This window comes from Psittacula echo, assembly GCF_963264785.1.
Source record: "Psittacula echo genome assembly, chromosome: Z".
Taxonomy (NCBI): domain Eukaryota; kingdom Metazoa; phylum Chordata; class Aves; order Psittaciformes; family Psittacidae; genus Psittacula; species Psittacula echo.
This window is the reverse complement of record NC_137742.1, coordinates 54,399,454-54,418,871: the sequence shown is the minus strand read 5'-3', so window position 1 is coordinate 54,418,871 and position 19,418 is coordinate 54,399,454. Positions and strand designations below refer to the sequence as shown.

Here is a 19,418-nt window from a genome sequence, read left to right as displayed (position 1 = left end):
ATAAACTGCTACTCTTGGATATTAAATTATCGGTTTCACTTTCATGCTAGAAAGTGCATGAAGCAAGTTTTATGTATCACACATTCTGTGAGCACTACTGATGTCTACTGTGAATGTATTCCATATGATTAATTAGCTCATTAACTCTGGGATATATCTGATCAGACACTGCTTTACTAGGGCATGTGCCTAACACTTCAGTTTCATTGAGCTGTTATGTCTCTACCAGAAGCAAGGCAAACAGAAATGGTAAAAGGTAAATACAAGTAAATGAACAGAACAAGTTACCTTGTGAGAAGAAACTGGGAATTCTGGATAGTCTGCTGACTGTTTTCTGTATTAGATGTGTTGGTTGTTGTTGTAGATTGTGTCATAGTGGTGTTAACATTGATCGCATTGGTGCGTCTAGTTGCATTGCGTGCAGTCTCCAGTTGTTGCCTTGCTGCCTGTGCATGTTGTCTTTCTAACTGCAGTTGCATTTGCAGCTGCTGTAACTGAGAAGCAGAAGGGCCAGAGGAGTTGAGCTGTCCTCCTGCAGAACGTCTTACACCTGATAGCTGAGATAAAAGCTCTGCCAGGGAAGAGAAAGTTTCTGTGATGATAAATAAGCATTACACAACAGAATGAATACACCCTTCATCAATTCCTTTTCTCAATCAATAACATCAAAAAACAAACAATTCAAAAGAGCCCATGAAGCTCTAGAAAAAAAGACCTAGCATTAAATGTCTCAAAGGGTAAGGAAGATTAACACTCACTTACATTGATCTCTTTCAAATAAATCAAGAGTTTAACACCTTCAGAGTAACAGGTGAGCCAATCTATAAGGAATGCCTGGAAAATGATGCCCTTTGCAGCAACTCCTTGAAGCTTCGAGTCAAAATAGCAGATGACTAAGAAACTTTTATTCTGGCTTTGGCTGACAATTTTGTTTTTTGACCAATTTTATGTATTTATATTTATTTGGTGATTTTATTTATTTATATTCCCCTCAAATACAGGCTTCACCTTCCCAATATCCCACAGGAAAGCTCAGCTGCAGCAACAAGACAAATACCTAACCACTGCCTCCAACATCTAATAAAACATATTTAAGAAAAAAGTACTGCTTCAGATCAGAACTGGTCAAGTATTTTTACTGTATGAATTATTATTTCTGACAGAAGTAGAGAGAAGACCTAGCAATGACATACTCTGTCCTTAAAGTCTTCCAGTTCAGAGGGATGGAAATGCTTACAGCAGTTTTCATTCACAAAGAAATTTCTGAAATAAGTATCAGCAGCAATTCATTGCTCAGTGTATTACTGCAGAATCTCTTCTGCACCCTGTGTAGAAGATACTTCTTATATAACCTGCTTGCTGTAATTGATGTACGGCCAGACAAAGGAGGGGGTGGTACAGCTTCTGCACCTTAACTCTGTATTGACAAGTTACTATATAGGTCATGACAATTGTCCTTCCATTAACAAAATATAATCCTTTTAAATAAGGCTTTCTTCTAGGCAATAAAGAAAATTACAGTTGTTTTCTATGTCAAGAACTCAGAATGGTCAAGTAATTTTTACCAGCACTTATAGCAATACCAAGATCAAATAACTTAATTTCACCGTAATTGGTAGAAAATGCCAAACAAGTTATTCCTGGGAAGCCTAGAGACATATATTCATTGTTTCTGCTGCTGAAAGTGAGACACCCTTTCTCCCCCACAGCTTTTCTACACATGACCAAAATACACTGAAAATACTTGCAACAGTACATTTATATAAGAATTTACAAGTACACCTAAAAAATAAATCCATGATATTAGCAAGTTCTGGCATTCAAACAGCAGCCTGAATGCAAACTGAACATATTTTAAATGTCCATTAATACACAATTCAGCTAATTTCATCTTCATTGAAACAGTCTCCTCCATGAACACCTTTATCCACATGGCAAATCAAAATAAGACATATTAAAAGTAGGTGATGAAAGTTGAACACAATCACTCGTAAAAATATGCAGCACCTTTGCACAGATCAGGGTTGGGAAATAAGCGTTATGCTGTCAGGAATTAAAAGCACAGGCTACAGCCAGCAGTTTCAGCTTCAGCACCTCCATGCACAGGCCCTGTGACCAGCTAGCTAAGCACACTGCTCACCTGCAAGCAGCCATCAACCACATTAAGCACTGTGGGGCATATCTACACATGTAGTTTCACAGCAACAGAAAGCAGGGCAGCTACTATCACCTTGAATTTATTTCCTGTGCAAGGAGGACACTGGGGTAAAATCCGTGGTTACAGCTCTTACCAGCTATAGGATCCATGGCTTCTCTATTGCTTGGAGAATACGAACTCTGAGAAGATGAAAGCCCACCAGGGGAGGTGGTAGTAAAGTGCATGTTTGATCTACGTGCACGGGGGCCTCCCAAACCCCGGCCTGGGTGGAACATCCTACGTACATGCCGAACACCACTGGATTCATCATAACCAAGAAGTTAAGAAAGCAGAACTGTTTGGCATTGAGTATTACATGACAACATTTTATGGGTGAAATACTCAGGTGAACACTGTTCTTCATTCATAATGATCCAACTTCTGAGGCAAAGCTATGGTGCAGTGTAGCTACAGCGCAAATCCGAGTGAGTCAGTTGAATTCAAGATACACAAGTCCTGCATACACAAAACTCCCTGTAGTTCTCCAGCTTTTTATGATGTCTAGGAAACATCAGGATTAATTTTTAGTTTTTTTCAGATCAAAAGTTTTCTACTCAGAAATTTGAAAACCCTGACAAATGCATGTTCAGCCAAGCTTATCACAGAGCAACAGGAATTTTATTTTCCCGCCCCAATTCTTAAGTACTGAAAATAATAATTAAAAAAATATTGCCATACCTATCAAAAGTACCTGATAACTCTATTCCTTTTGACTTGTGTTTCATGTTTTTATCCAAGAAATTTCATCACTTCAATCCCTAAGAAAGGATAGGTTTCTGGAGTATTCAGCACTTTCACCTTTCCTCTTTTAGCCAAAGAAATACCACTAATTCCAGTTATGAGAATATTGTCTTTCATTTTCCCCCATTTCTCCATACCAGATGCTTCTATTTAAAGTCCACCTTTTGTGTATTTTCTCATACAAATTAATAAAAAAATATTTTAAGATTTTTGTTCAGGAAGTTCCTAATACTTATTCCTCCAAGCCAGTCCAGATAAGGGTTCATTTAAAAATCACTAGTATAACTCACCAGTGCAAAATGAAAAAGCATAGGCTTGATTATCTTATTTTACTGTTACTAGACTTTTAGTTTAGATCTTCGTATCTCCCATGTTCTTTGTTTTTGTAATAGTAGGCTTACCACAGTATCCATTACTGTGTAAGAGTAATGCACAGTAAGAGTACTGTCTCCAATGTACTTTTCATAAAACACGGTTACAGTGCAGAACCTCAGGATATCATGGAGGAGGTCAAGAACTTAAGACTGAAAGTCTTGCCCTGAAACTACACTTCTCAAGGCAAGGAAGAACTTCTGGCTTTACAAAAAGAGTTTACAGAATGTCTGCCTTTTTCAAACCTATTAGTTACACTACAGGGTAAAACACTTAATATCTCTTAGTATCTAGGGTGACTTAATATCCCATGGCACAGAACACACCTTGCCTCAGAGTGCCTTGCACCTCTAAGTATGTTAAAACTAGATGCTGCTGGAGACAAGGTACTATATTAGGTGGACCACTGTTCACATGCAGTTCAGCGAGCTTGTCATAACTAGACCTGACAGAAAAGGCCAGTACCTAGAGCTTTTTCAGACACAGGACTATGGGCTAAGTTTCCTAACTGCAGCTTCTGAAGTGTTTGAAGACAATTCTTTAAACATTAGCAAAGCATGTGCCCAAGTCTATGCTAGAGTAACAATACTTTGTAAACCTTAACTTGTGACAAAAAGATTAACTGAACATCCACGCACAAACCATTTGTATGACTGATTCCAAAAAGCCATTTTAAATAAATTTTCAAACGTTTTTCCACTCAATTAAGAAACTGTGCTTTAAAGAGTTGTCCCCAGATTGTAAGAGTAAAGTACACACTTTGCAATGGCTTCACAAAGTTACACATTCAGCCTTCTGGGACAAGAGAAAACACAAAAACCCAAAAACTAAAATAACATGTCTAGTCAGTATGTAGTGATGTGGCTGCTCCTTAGAGCTCTAGCAGACCCAACAATAAAAACTTGGACTGTGACAGAAGTCTTCACTCTAGAAAAAGTGCAAGCGAAGAGCCTTCTCTATACATGAGTGAAGAGCCTTTCTGTACATGAAGACTGTCACAGAGCATGGAATGTTGTTCTGCACAGCTTTAACTTCAGGTGAAGCTGTTCAGAACAGCAACACAATGGTATCAGAGAGCAGCCTTCTAACAGCTCTCTGACTTTGACAGTTATTTTCTCCTATGCTGGCAGACACTCTTCCTTTTTTCCTACTTTAGACCTGCTTGCACTAGACATGAAGAAAAGTCCAGCATGGAATAATCACTTCAGGATACACTTCTTATCAGGTACAAGAAGAAAATTCCATATGCATTGTCTTTTATGCTGAATCATGGGCAATTTATTCTCTAAATTTATCAAAGAAACATCCATTTTGAGATGACTGACAATGAAGCATTACTCTGCATTTGAAAAAAAGATTTTTTTTCTAACTCAAGTATTCATTCCCAAATTAAGTCATCCAGTGGCATCTCTGATGCTGGTTTGGGAGAAAAAGCTGAAGAGATGTGAATTCTCATAAAACATCTTGTTCATTTCAATATGAAATTAATTGCAGTCTAAGTGAGGAGAAGATTTCTTGGCCTACAGAACAGTTATATGCACTCTGCAGTAATTAACATGTGCAGTTAGTCTGTCCTGACCTTAAACATGGTAACACTAAAACAAAATCATAACAGAAATGGAGCCATCTCTTTAAATGCTGTCTCCCTTCTGTTAGCATAATACCCAGTTGGTAGGGCTTGGATAATTTCTTATTTTTGTTTTACTCCAATTGCTAGGGCTTAGGTTTTTTTTCCTTTTTAAAAATCTTTAAACAAAAAAGCCACTACCAGAGTAATAATGTACTCTTTTTGTCTATTTGTTTAAATGAGACAAGGAATACTTCAGAGATACTGCTTACTGTAGGGAGGCTACATGAAATAAAAGCCCAAACCAAATTATATTTAATCAGTTAACCCAAGTATGTGCGTGTGTCCCAGGAAATCTGAAAGTTCTGCAGGGTACGTGTCAGTAACAATGAAATTAAATTTTCAAAACATGGTGTTGAAAGTAGTTAAGCAAGTTTAAAATCATTTGCCAAAACTAGCTGAGCTCAAATCATCCTCAGATCATGCCACAAATACCTACAGCACACTACTGAATCTGGATACATAAAGCAGCATCAAGACTAATGATAAGGCGGGACACACCACAGTGCAAACAGAAATAAAACTCTCTCAGTGTTCAAGTTCTTTATCTTCGCTGTTAGAGCAGAAAGCACTGCCAAGTTTATCTACAGTCTCTTCACAATCTAGTATTTATAATCTTTTAAACTAGTAAATGAATCTTTTTATTTTTGACATACAGATCTTCAGCAGCTTAAGTTCCACAAAAACTGGAGGCATGACCCTTTGACCATAAAAACCAAAAAGTTATCATGGCTACTAGATGAAGCAGTCTAGCCTCTTTGCCCCAACTGGGAAAGGATATTAAATCTCTAGGAGCTCTGTGTTCCAGTGTAAGATGAGCTGCAAAGTCATCTGTGACATGATTGGGATCCCCTCCAGGTAATGCTGCACATATTGGACAGATCTGAAATGACAAAGAAAGGAAAACCATGACTTTATAAATTTTTTACACAAAACAGAACTCCTATCATTGAGACAATCATTAGACAAGTGGGCATAGAATCACAGAATAGTTAGGGTTGGAAAAGACCTTAAGATCATTTAGTTTCAACTCCCCTGCCATGGGCAGGGACACCTCACACTAAACCATGCCACCCAAGGCCTCATCCAACCTGGCCTTGAACACCGCCAGGGATGGAGCATTCACAACCTCCCTGGGCAACCCATTCCAGTGCCTCACCACCCTAACAGTAAAGAACTTCTTCCATATATCCAATCTAAACTTCCCCTGTTGAAGTTTGAACCCGTTACCCCTTGTCCTGTCACTACAGTCCCTGATGAATAGGCCATCCCCAGCATCCTTGTAGGCCCCCTTCAGATACTGGAAGGCTGCTATGAGGTCTATGATGCTATGAGGCATGATTCTTATGCTTCGAAATCACACTCCAGATATTCACAAACTCTGATAGCAGCATATTCAAAAAATACAGAAAATGTATCTAAGTGCAGCCAAAAATTTATGTATCTTTTACTTTGCAATTTTCAGAACCTTAGGAAAATCAGAGCCAGAATTCTCAAATTCAATTTGCAAAGTCTTGAAAATTAGTCTTTGTACACAAATGGTCATGAACAATTACAAAAATTACAAAATAAAAAATACAAAAAAATTACAAAGTCTGATTACACAGGATTAATACTTACCTGCTTGACACTCTGCAGCAGACAAAACAGAATGTGCAAGTATTTGCGGAAGTATCAAACTGGGACCACCCATCTAGGCAGTGTGTAACTACAGGTTTAGCAGAGAGGGGCTGTTCCCCATATACGTATACAACAGTATTTTGGCAGAAGGCACTGATGTCTGCCTGTGGTTTGTTTAGTTGGTTTTTTTAAACCAAAAAACCATGTTAACTAAAAGAAACAGTGCCATAATTATGGCTTGTTTTTTTGAGTAACTTCACAAACAGCTTGAAAAGCATCTTCTGTTTTTCTTTATGGCAGTTTTGCAGTCTGCTCTTAAAGTTCCACAGATGACAGACAAAAAAAAAAAAAATTCCACAAAAATCTTCCCCCACATGTTAAATGCTCAAATTAACAGCACTTTGACAGTTAAATGCAGCTGCTGTCTATTCATTTATCTCTATTCACTGCAGTCAAATAATCTTGACTTTACAGAACAACTTGACTGCAATATAAAGCCCAGTTTCCCAGTACTCTTCATGCATAAACTCAACTTCTTGACAACAGATCACAGAAGATCATAGGCATTAAGAACACCTATCTAATAGCACACACATCCATCTTATGGATGTGAGGACAAGGTCTCGAAACAAGTTTACTGTAATATCTCAGCTGCAGTATCTTTTGACAATAGCTGTCACATCTTTAATGCTACTTTAACTTCAGTAGTCAGCTCTGAGAACAAAATCACTCCTGAGCATAAAAATGGCAAAATTTAATGAATTAAAAATTCTCTGAAAAAAAGGGGCCCAGGGGAATGTGAACTGTAAAGTAAAAGTGATTCCATCTCTGAAAGCTTCCATTAAAGATCTAAATAAATACCTAAAATATAACACATCTTTGGAAGGACAGAGATAATACAAACACTACAAGTTCTATATCTAAACAGAAATAATTGCTTGAAAGCCTAAGACCACAAATATTTAGAATCCCTATTTTCTTCTTCAGTAATATTGTAGTCTTTCACTATCCAAGCAGTTCTATGCTTGGATATGCACGCTAAACATTTATCACAAAAGCCAGATTCAAAATTTAGAAAATATGAATATGAATGTAAGTCATATTCAAGGATTAAAATATTGTCCTTTATCACTGTTTTGAACAAAGATTTAACAATGTTGCAGACTGACTCATAAAGAGGAACTTGCTTTTTCTTTACACATACACCTCTTTCAGGAATCAGTGGAGTAGCAGGTATCTAGGATCACAAACCTAGGCTTTATGTTCTGAGTTCTAGAAGTCACAGCTGCAAACAAGGGTGTGTCAAATTTAAAAATCTGGAATCATAACATTGTGTCAGGAACATATCACTGACATCAAGTGGTGCAAATCAGAACTGCAATACTAAGCCACCAAAGAAAGTCATCTAAACGTGGACCTTTCAAAGGTGGATGCTCCATTTGAAAGTTGTAAAGTTAAAGAAAAACTCAAGGAGATGATAAAAACTGCTGTGTGTCGCCAAGTTAAACTATATCCTTCAGCACAACTACCTGCGAAGTAAACTTTTTAACTTCGTATGTCCTTAAGAACAATCGCAACACCTTTGGAATCTCGAACAGGCAGACAAACCAGCTCCCCTATCACTCCTTCACACAAGATTCTTGACAGGGTTGAAGCAGAAAGGTTCATTTTCTTCCACAGAATTCCTTGGAAGTTAAGAAAACTAGAAGATTAAATACAGAACCTATTTATAAGTAATTTCTTCACCATGTATTAGTGATAATCCACTTCAAGCATTCACATTTTTTTAGGAATCTATTTAGCCAGACAAGAGCACTCTAGATGTCCTGCTAACCTCATTTCTCCTACTCCCAAAGACGATCATGACAGCAGGAGCTAACACCTCAGATGAACAAATGTCAATGGAAATAAATGTTCTATCAGGTCAGGGATGGGACAGACACCCCTGCTTTAACAGCAATAGTTTCAGAAGAATGACAACTTTCACTGCATCTGCATACCAGGTCCATTACAAAAACTATCTGAAGAACATATCAAATTGTCTCCCCCTCTTTTACAGTTACAAAAGACTAGCATAGATATGAGCTTCCAGGACAACTACATACTTACTGATTGCGAAAAGGGAGACATAGCCACACAGAATAACCCGTAACACTGTTCTAAATTTTGTCTTACAGGACAACCTCCTAAACATGGCAGCCTTTGTATCAGGACAAACAAACAGCAACCACAAAAGAAAGCAAGCTCATTATGTTATAAGACACATGAAACACAGAATTTTGATGTCCTCTAAACATAGGTATGTCTTCTCTATGAAGCTTCTATATTCTTCTATAGTCTTTTATATTTTATTTAAATGAATTCATGCTTCGAGAAAGAAAAAGAACAGCAGGATACCAATTCTCCAGCAGAGAGACTCTTTTTAATGTATGTCTACCACAATTGAAAGCCAACTCTGGAGGATCTTACCACTTCTGTTGATGTTTCTGCATGCTCAGAAGTAACATGTTCTTGAAGAGATGTTTCTGTATAACCCATTTTTCCACAATAAGGACAAGTAAAAGACTGTGGCTGCTCTATAGAGAAAGCTTCTCCACCATAGTACAAATCTGTAACAGAAAGTGTTTAAACAGTGGTTACTTCAAAGCAGTAGTATTTATTTTGTTCATGTAAATCTCTATACATGTATTTCAATGTAATCACTGCCAAATAAATCTGATATTTAATTGAAATGGCTGTTTTAGTCTTGTATAAAGGCTGATACTCAAGAACTGTGCAAATTCTGATGACAAAACCAGACAGACTACATTTCGTTCTCATTAGCAAAGACAACTTGGTTTTCTAGTATTCAGAAGGAGAAAAGATTCTTATGTAGTTCTGGTGTCCCCAACATAAAAAGGACATGGAACTGTTGGAACAAGTCCAGAGGAGGGCCACGAGGATGATCAGGGGACTGGAGCACCTCCCATATGGAGACAGGCTGAAAAAGTTGGGGCTGTTCAGCCTAGAGAAGAGAAGGCTGCGTGGAGACCTCATAGCAGCCTTCCAGTATCTGAAGGTGGCCTACAAGGAAGCTGGGAATGGCCTATTCATCAGGGACTGTAGTGACAGGACAAGGGGTAACAGGTTCAAACTTAAACAGGAGAAGTTTAGATTGGATGTAAGGAAGAAATTCTTTACTGAGAGGGTGGTGAGGCACTGGAATGGGCTGCCCAGGGAGGTTGTGAATGCTCCATCCTTGGCGGTGTTCAAGGCCAGGTTGGATGAGGCCTTGGGTGGCATGGTTTAGTGTGAGGTGTCCCTGCCCATGGCAGGGGGGTTGGAACTAGATGATCTTAAGGTCCTTTCCAACCCTAACTATTCTATGATTCTGTGATTCTATATATATATATATATGCTGTTGATACTATCAAATCTCCAAACCTTCACTTTTCCATCACCGTTATTATCCCACATACAGGATCACCTATGGTATTATTCAATCATAAGATGAGGTTTTCAAAAACTGAACTCTCAAAAGTACCTCAAAAACTTAGATTGAAAGTCTAAGTGTCCTCAGTGATAGCATATGTCAATATTTATGCCGTAGCTGAGCAACTGCTTTGCAGTAAGTAGTCTTAGAAACATCTTGAATACGTAATATAAACGATTGATAGTGAAAAAGTAGTCTGATTATCTCTTACACAAAGGTTGCAACTTTTAGGTGTGTTGAATTTAAGCATTTCTGCATTTCTGATAAGAAACAGGCACTTTTAAGTTGCTAATGTAGAAGCTCCAAAAACTTAATGTGAAAATTCATCAAGCCATAGAAGAAAAGAATGCTTTTCTCCATCATCTTGTGAAGGTATGATGTATAAAACAAGAAACATGAATAAACTTCACATTCACATCAAGATAAATGGGATCTTCAGCAAGTAATCTGAATTCTTTTCACTGACATTCTTGCTAGCACTCACTTGCAAATACCTGAAAAAATTTTCATAAAATTATGAATATTCTGCTATAAATTAAAAATTGGACAAGTCTGAACAGATACTAGAACTCATGTTCTGCACTGCAAGGCAATATCTGTCTAGTGTTAGGAACACGTTCTTCTGACCGCTTAAGTTGCTGTTTCCTAAGGTTTATGACATCTTCTGCTATTGATGTCTTTAGAACATGACTGGGAAGAACAGAACAGCGTTTTTGCTTCTGCAGCTTTACAAAAGATGCACAAGGTAAAAAGATACGTACCTATAATCCACTATATTAACAGAGTATTTCAGATGTAACTAGGTTTTGAGGGCTAACACTCGAAGATGGTACAGGAAATTAACTTTAGTAACATAGAATCATAGAATAGTCAGGGTTGGAAAGGACCTTAAGATCATCTAGTTCCAACCCCCCTGCCATGGGCAGGGACACCTCACACTAAACCATGTCACCCAAGGCCTCATCCAACCTGGCCTTGAACACCGCCAAGGATGGAGAATTCACAACCTCCCTGGGCAGCCCATTCCAGTGCCTCACCGCCCTCACAGTAAAGAATTTCTTCCTTATATCCAATCTAAACTTCCCCTGTTTAAGTTTGAACCCGTTACCCCTTGTCCTGTCACTACAGTCCCTGATGAATAGTCCCTCCCCAGCATCCTTGTAGGCCCCCTTCAGATACTGGAAGGCTGCTATGAGGTCTCCACACAGCCTTCTCTTCTCCAGGCTGAACAGCCCCAACTTTCTCAGCCTGTCTCCATACGGGAGGTGCTCCAGTCCCCTGATCATCCTCGTGGCCCTCCTCTGGACTTGTTCCAACAGCTCCATGTCCTTTTTATGTTGAGGACACCAGAACTGCACACAATACTCCAAGTGAGGTCTCACGAGAGCAGAGTAGAGGGGCAGGATCACCTCCTTCGACCTGCTGGTCACGCTCGTCTTGATGCAGCCCAGGATACGGTTGGCTTTCTGGGCTGCGAGTGCACACTGCCGGCTCATGTTCATTTGCTCATGGTTAAAGATACATAATCAGGCTGAATATACTGCAGAACAAGGTTTATGTTCAGTAAGTCCCTGTTTCTCTTATTTGGAAACAGCTTCTACAGCATTTAAATGCTAGAGGACAAGAGAAAGATATCCCTTTAACAGGCACAGTAAGAAATGTCCACAGAGGCAAAACATACTTGCTAAAGAAGGAACACTACCTGACACACTGAGCATTTTAACTAGTTCATCAAATTAAGTATCACTGTAAGCTTGAGTATCATCCTGAATTTAGGTTTGTTTATTCACATACACATGAAGAAAATATATCCAACTATCCAAACCAAAATTTACAGCCAATTAAGTCTTAGTTCTCCAAAGCAGCATTTGAGGTTTCACTGACTATTCTATACAGTAAAGCACAGAAGTAAAATTTCAGAGAATGGAACTGCATATGAGATGTAATTGAAACAGAACTGCACAGATTTAAAGACAGCATGAATGTAAGTTGGAAGACATGTCCAAAAGACTAGCATACCCAACCTGCAAGTCATTTATATAGTACAAACACACAGATGCCTGGAATCATTAGAGCCAATAAAAAAGGTCATTGCACAACACATATCAGCACTCAGTTCTAAATTCATCTGAGTCACCCAACACACAGAATGAGTGTTTCCTTGACAGGCTGTCAGGCATTCAACTAGCATCCTAACAAGACATGTGGTGTGCCTTAATCCAGAACATCTGTCCTTACCCGATTCCCTTGAATCCTTGGGAAGAACCAGTGAAAAGGTGGGAGAAAAGGTGAAACTATGAAAAGGTGGGAGAGGTCATTGTCTAACACTTGAATTTACCGTATTCAACCAAAGACAACAATATTATCAGATTAGAAGAAAACTTTTCACAAACTCTTAAATCTGCTTGTTTGGTTTACAAGCTAAGTAAGAGTAAGTTCTGAATGCTCAAACCCAGGACCAGCAAATTCCCTCACATCAAGGCTTTTAAAACTACCTGTTCTTACCCATTACTCACAATAAGCTTATGAGCTACAGGTTGGGCAGAGAAGAGATTCAGAGCAGCCCTGCGGAGAAGGACTTGGGGGTGTTGGTCGATGAAAAAATGAACATGAGCCGGCTTCAGTGTGCACTCACAGCCCAGAAAGCCAACCGTATCCTGGGCTGCATCAAAAGGAGCGTGACCAGCAGGTCAAAGGAGGTGATCCTGCCCCTCTACTCTGCTCTCGTAAGACCTCACTTGGAGTATTGTGTGCAGTTCTGGTGCCCTCAACATAAAAAGGACATGGAACTGTTGGAACAAGTCCAGAGGAGGGCCACGAGGATGATCAGGGGACTGGAGCACCTCCCATATGAAGACAGGCTGAGAAAGTTGGGGCTGTTCAGCCTGGAGAAGAGAAGGCTGCGTGGAGACCTCATAGCAGCCTTCCAGTATCTGAAGGGGGCCTACAAGGATGCTGGGGAGGGACTATTCATCAGGGACTGTAGTGACAGGACAAGGGGTAACGGGTTCAAACTTCAACAGGGGAAGTTTAGATTGGATATAAGGAAGAAATTCTTTACTGTGAGGGTGGTGAGGCACTGGAATGGGTTGCCCAGGGAGGTTGTGAATGCTCCATCCTTGGCGGTGTTCAAGGCCAGGTTGGATGAGGCCTTGGGTGGCATGGTTTAGTGTGAGGTGTCCCTGCCCATGGCAGGGGGGTTGGAACTAGATGATCTTAAGGTCCTTTCCAACCCTGACTATTCTATGATTCTATGATTCTATGTTTTTTATTCTGTATGAGTAGACTGGTACTACAATTACTTTGGCAGGTGACCAGAAACACTGGGCCTGAGGCAGTATTACATCACTAGCATTCCAACATCAGCTAGGTACAGGTGTTAAGCAACATCATCCTCCAGGATGAACCAATCAGATTTACTTACATACACAACTATCTTTAGACTGGAATGGCCTCTCTAAAACTACCACACACATTTTGCAGGCGGTGACTAGACTTTGTTCACAAGTTTTACCATCTCCTCTTATTTACATGACATGCAATAAAGACTTACATGAAAATTAACCTGCTCCAAGTTTGAAATGTTATGGAGACTGTTTCAGACAACACACAGAGAAGATATACATAATTCATAGAATTTGGAGCTCTTAACCACTGTTACTTCAGTACATATTTCAGTAAGTACTCTGAAAATTTCTCCAAGAGTATCATTCAGACTCCCATTCTGTTGTAGCCAAAAACCTGAGCAGGAGTTAAAAAACAAACAAACAAACAAAAAAAAAACCAAACAAACAAAAAACCCCAAAAAACAAACAAACAAAAAAAACACAACCAAAAACCACAACACCAATACACTGCAGCATACTCAAATACAAAAAATTTACCTAAGTCATGGTTTCAAATGAGGAAACCACAAACAAGGTTTACATGGGACTATGGTTACTAAACCAGTCTCTGAATGGGCCAGCTATAGAGACTCTGAAACAGATATTCTTTCAGAAAAATGTACGTGTAAGACAAAAGATTCAAAATGACGGTTGTCTAGAACAGATAAATGCAAAGTGTTCCAATGAGGACTGCTGAAAGAACCCTTGTTACAATTAGATGAAGAAAAAGTCTAATTAAAGTAACTTGTTACACAAGTTGTTACATATATACCAAAAAGAAAGCTTTAAAAACATTCTTATTTCTACAGTGCCTTTGCACAGACAAAATGTAAACTTCAGTTCTCACTTTTCACATGTCCTCAATATGTAACAAAATCAGAACTTGCATAAAGTTTCATAACAAAGTAAATAAGACTGCCAAATTTTTGAACTGGAAAGTTAAGAATTCCAAATTTAATTACCCCAATTAACCTGCCCCAAACAGCATGTGGAAATACTATATTGTTCTCTGAAACCCAATACTGCAACAAGAACTTCTGCAAGAAAATTCTGCATACTTGTGGGAATAGTAGAAATGCCAGTCACACACACATATCAAAAGCTAATGACAGCTTGTTTAGTTGATCCTCTGATTTCCCTCAAGCTTTGGTATGATCCTCATGATGATGATGATAATTCAACACCCATTTACTGATTGGAAAAAATGAAATTCTCCATCACTGCAAACATACACATACAAACACACAAGAACACCAGAAGTCAAATTTTCCTTTGAAGACTCTTTCTAGTGGAGCAGACTAATTTCTGGGAATTACCCAAGTCCTGGCATCTTACATACTGAAAGGGATGAAACAACATGCTGACTCAAATGGGCAAGCTAATGAAAAAAAGAGCAAATGACCTTATTCTGGATTTTTCAGCTGGATTTGCATATAAAAGTAACTCTGCATCTACTGTATAAAAAGAAAAAACGTCCCTCAAAATTACTAGGTGATCCAAAACCCTCTACCTATAAGCCTCACTACTTCATGTACATTTTTCAAGTAAAGCAGAAGTATCACCTCCAACTTTGCAGATAAGCAAAGGGCACAGGGCCACAAACAATCTAAAGGGAGTGGTAAACAGATTAGCATGCAGGTGAAAATATCTTTTCCTTTGGCATGCTGTTAGCTCAGTCCAGATGTCAAAAATGCGAGCAGTAAGTACACACTATTCTATCACAGAGTGCAGAGGTTTGATGAGTACTCTTACATCCCATGTTTCTGGCCTTTGCTTTTAGACAACATGACAATGCATTTGTTAATTAAAAAAAAAAAAAAAGCCCCCAAAACCCACCAAACCCAAAATCCAAACACCACCACCCCCAAAAAACAAACCTCAAAAAACCAAACTGAGTTCTTTCCAGCCTCCTGATTATACTCCTGCATGTTCTCCCACTCACAACTCCTTCCATCTTTCTCATAATACAAACAAATATGGACACGCCAAATAAACATACCTTCATCTGGAAAGCACATTAGAAGTTAAATCAGTCACTGGCAAGTCTAAATGGCTTTCCTGTATAAGCTTATACCTCCCTTTTTAACCCTCAACTTTAATTCACCTCTTACAATCCAAATCTCTCCCTTTTTTCATCTGAAATACAGGCCACCAGGTACATTTTAAGATATAATTAAGAAAAAAAAAGGTTGGTAATTAAGTGATAACACGAATCTTTGCGCCTAATTTTAACACTGAAGTTTTTTAATGGATATTTCTCTACCTGTTTCATTTTTACAAGTGCATCATAACTATGAACAGCCATGCAGTCGTGCTATGGACCATCAATGGCCCACTTGCTAAGGAAGACCCTAACAACTAAAGGAGTATGCGAATAAAAAGAAGAGGCCATGCCCCCATGGCTGCAGCAGGGAGGCAACCCAAAATTATATTACTGTTTTAATTTACAGTTGGTTTACTGTTATGATGCAACTGGCCCACAACCAAAGAATTATTCCTTCTGGCCACAAAGAAATCTTTCAGATAATGTATTTTGTTCTTTCCAAATACCCTTCTACACAAAAGCAGGAGTACGTAACCCTTCAAACTCCTCTGGACCTCTAAAGCCCTCTTTTTCAAGGTAGCTAGGAAGACAAGGTTGCTTAGTAAGTTAAACCAGACTAAATCACATCTTTTCTAAAAGATTCATTACCCACTGCTTTATCAGTTTAAGGAAAAATACAAAGGAGGAAAAGAATCAGAACACTTAAAGAGGACCCAACAGGAGTTTGTGAAGTTAAACCTGAAGCTCAACAGTGTTCAGACATTACAACTTTTCCTAGGGACAGGGGGGAATATAACACACAAAAAAAATCCCACACATACACCCAACCCCAAAATTTTATGTGAAGCTCAACCAAAATATAAGCTATTTCTTTTTACAATCCATCTGTGGTATCTAACAAGCTACAGACTGCTTGTATTTAACATTTAAATCTAAGTAACACATTCTTAAGCCTGCCAGGAGGTTAGTAATGGGACAAAAGTACGGTAGGATTCCTTAGATAAAAATCTATCTTTCAAAGAGATGATTCAGGACTACATTTTATAACAGCTTGCTCTTATTTTCCGTTAAAACATACTTCTTTACAAGGGTATACAGCAGTCAGGTATTTTAGTTTTTCTTCATATGAGTAATGTAACTTTGATTTGATATATACATAAAAATGTTTGTATTATACAAGTTGAGCTGTATGTATTTGGATTTTTCCCCAATGTTTGAAGAAACTAAATGTTGGCAACACACCACATTTTACAAGGTATATATATATATATTCCTGTATCACTGATCAAGCAGCCACCCTATTCAAATTGTATTACCCTTAAACTGCCATTAGTTCCATTTTGCTGCAGATTTTATGAACAAAAAAAAAAAAAAAAAAAATCCTAAAACCTGACAGATACACTGCTATAAACTTCAAGTAGTAATGATTACCTTCTGTTTATAAAGATTTGTGTAAAGGTATGGGCCAACAGGAATCTTACTGAATTTACCCCAACCCTGCCCTGCATGGCAGACCTGGCAGTAATGCCAGCAGGGTGAGGGAACAGCTCTGAAGAGATGGTGCTGGGTGCAGGGTGGGCAGTCAGGTGAGCAGAGGCCAGCCATGCCCACAGAGTTCACCCCTGCTCTATGGGTGTGCATAGGGGTGACCCCCTCAGCTCAGACTATGTCTGACTCATCCAGGCACTGCAACTCTTTTGAGGCATCCTATTACAGGGAGACATTGAACTGAAGTCTCAATTCAGCAGAAGGCCATTAAGATGGTAGGGGTGGAGTACTGGCCCTGTGAGGGGGCACTACAGGGCCAGCAGTGGCTCAGCCTCAAGCTGAGTTTTGGGTCACCTAACAGCTGCCCCATACCTACAGGGATAGGATCCAGAAGATAATAGCCAGGAGAGTCACAGTGTACAGCAGACGAGGAGAAGAAAATGAAAGGAAAAACATTTTCACACACACAGACAAGCAGTGGAACACAATACCCAAACAGCCTCTGTGCCATTTCCGTTTCTGGATGCTTTCAAGACCGAAGTGGCAAAGCCCTAACTACCCTGGTCTGACCTCACACCTTGGAGAAGAAAGTTGGACCAGTTACCTCCAGAGATCACTTCCAACCAGAATTATCTTATGACTGATCCTATGAAACAAAGATAAACAGTGATAAGTTGTAATACGCATCTAGACTAATATTCTGTTCATCACCAATGCTGTCCTGCTTTACAGACTGAAGAAATCTCTCAACAAGTGGGATCTCTATTTCCTCACTTGGAATTCTCCTCTTTACTATAAATGCAGTACAAAAGCCACACTTGCTAGAGTAAAATGCCAGCCTAGGTAAACCTGGAAATAGCTGCTCATTCCTTTCAGCATCACTATTTCAAACTTTCGGCAACCTTCTAGTACAGCTATATCTAGCAGGAAGAAACAGCACATCCTCCGATTTTCTTCATGCAGTTTCATTGGCTGCCAATCTCAGTATTCAACCTCAAAGCTAGACAGTGCTGGGTTAAATGCTTCAGTGAGACACACTGCTGGGGCTGACAGTGATTACATGGCAAGTACTCAGTTATTTGTCCAGCTGCAGATGGGTGTTTTATTTCCCCAGCAGGCCCTGAGCTTACAAGCAGACCTTAGCTGCCTTGACCAGCCTCGAAGCAGACCTTCACATACACCCTCTGCCCATGGGCTACATTTAAGTTCTGACAATCTGGCCATGAACTGTGGCTGCAGCAGCTCCCAGCCCTCTTCCTGCCTTAGATGGCTTTCCTGCACAGATCTCATAGTTTGTTATATTTGCTTAGTCTGTTGACTTTGTCAACAGGACCTGCTCCTGTTACCAACCCTGCTCTGCACACCCTGACAGAGAGGACACTGCCCCTGCCTGTGCTGTGGTTGCTCTCAGCTCTAGCTTTTTATCCCTTATGGAACAGCCCTGGTCTTGCTGCTCCTCAACAGCAAGAACCACACGCTAAAGCCATGACCAAGCACAGATGCTAATGAAAACAAGAGAGGATTTGCAACTCATCTGACAATACTGTTAAGTGCCAAAACAGCAGCTACTGCTCAAAGGCAGGGTTCAGTGAGCTGAGAAACAGCTCTGCTGAAATGGACAAGGGGATCCCAGTGGACAATAAGCCAAACACAAGCCAGCACTGTGCCTCTGCACCACAGAAAGCAAATGATGGTCTGGGCTAAATCAGTAAGAGAACAGCCATCAAATCAAAAGATGCAATTAACCCATGTTACTTGGCATGTGTTAGGCAACACCAGCAATACAGGGTTTAGTTTTGGTCTCCCCACATCAAGACAGATACTGAAATAAAATTGAGAGGATCTAGGAGGTATTTTTGCATTGCATGCATGCACACACATTTGTGTCCACCCAGACAGTTGGAGAACTTGACATTAGTTGAAGAAATGAGGCTCATCCACCCTAGAGAAAGCTCAAGATGAATCTCATCTCCAACTTCTTATACTGCAAAAGTAGTTGTGGAGGAAATGAAGGTATGCCTTTCAAATGGAAGCAGAGTACAGGCTGCAGGCACAAGCTGCTTCAGAGTGAAAAAAAAAAAATATTCACTGTAGGAACTGAACACTGGAACAGGTGACCCAGAAGTGGTGAAACATCCTTCAGGGAAATATTTAGGACTTGGGTTGATGGGATAGCCCAACTTATGCTCCTACTTCCAACAGAAGGTTGGATCAGATGACCTCCAGGGTCTCCTTCCACACAAACTACAGTATTCAATGATGCTCTGAATTGGCAACATATGCACTTAACAACAAGACGTGCACTCGTTCAAGTGACAAAAAAAAAAAAAAAAAAAAATCAAAAAAGCCTCAAGCCGAGTTCTGGTGAATCCAGATAGACCTCACACTACGTATTATCAAGGTAACCATTATTTGAGCCGCTCCCTTTGGCTAAGAATTAAGTACAAAAGGTAGTAAGATCTTCTGCCCCA

At 39.5% G+C, this 19,418-nt stretch overlaps 1 protein-coding gene across 6 annotated transcripts in view; it reads right to left on the bottom strand.

Moving 5' to 3' along the window:
- Positions 1-19,418, bottom strand: part of KCMF1 (potassium channel modulatory factor 1) — a 52,252-nt gene that overhangs the window by 3,560 nt on the left and 29,274 nt on the right. For 5 of the 6 annotated variants that reach the window (XM_080636857.1, XM_080636854.1, XM_080636855.1 and 2 more), the window contains 4 exons: positions 9,027-9,166; positions 5,719-5,820; positions 2,292-2,466; positions 289-592 (listed from right to left, as the gene is read on the bottom strand). In XM_080636857.1, the coding sequence (XP_080492983.1) occupies positions 289-592; positions 2,292-2,466; positions 5,719-5,820; positions 9,027-9,166 (721 nt within the window). The remainder of the gene's footprint in view (positions 1-288; positions 593-2,291; positions 2,467-5,718; positions 5,821-9,026; positions 9,167-19,418) is intronic. The other variant, XM_080636856.1, reaches the window with a different exon arrangement.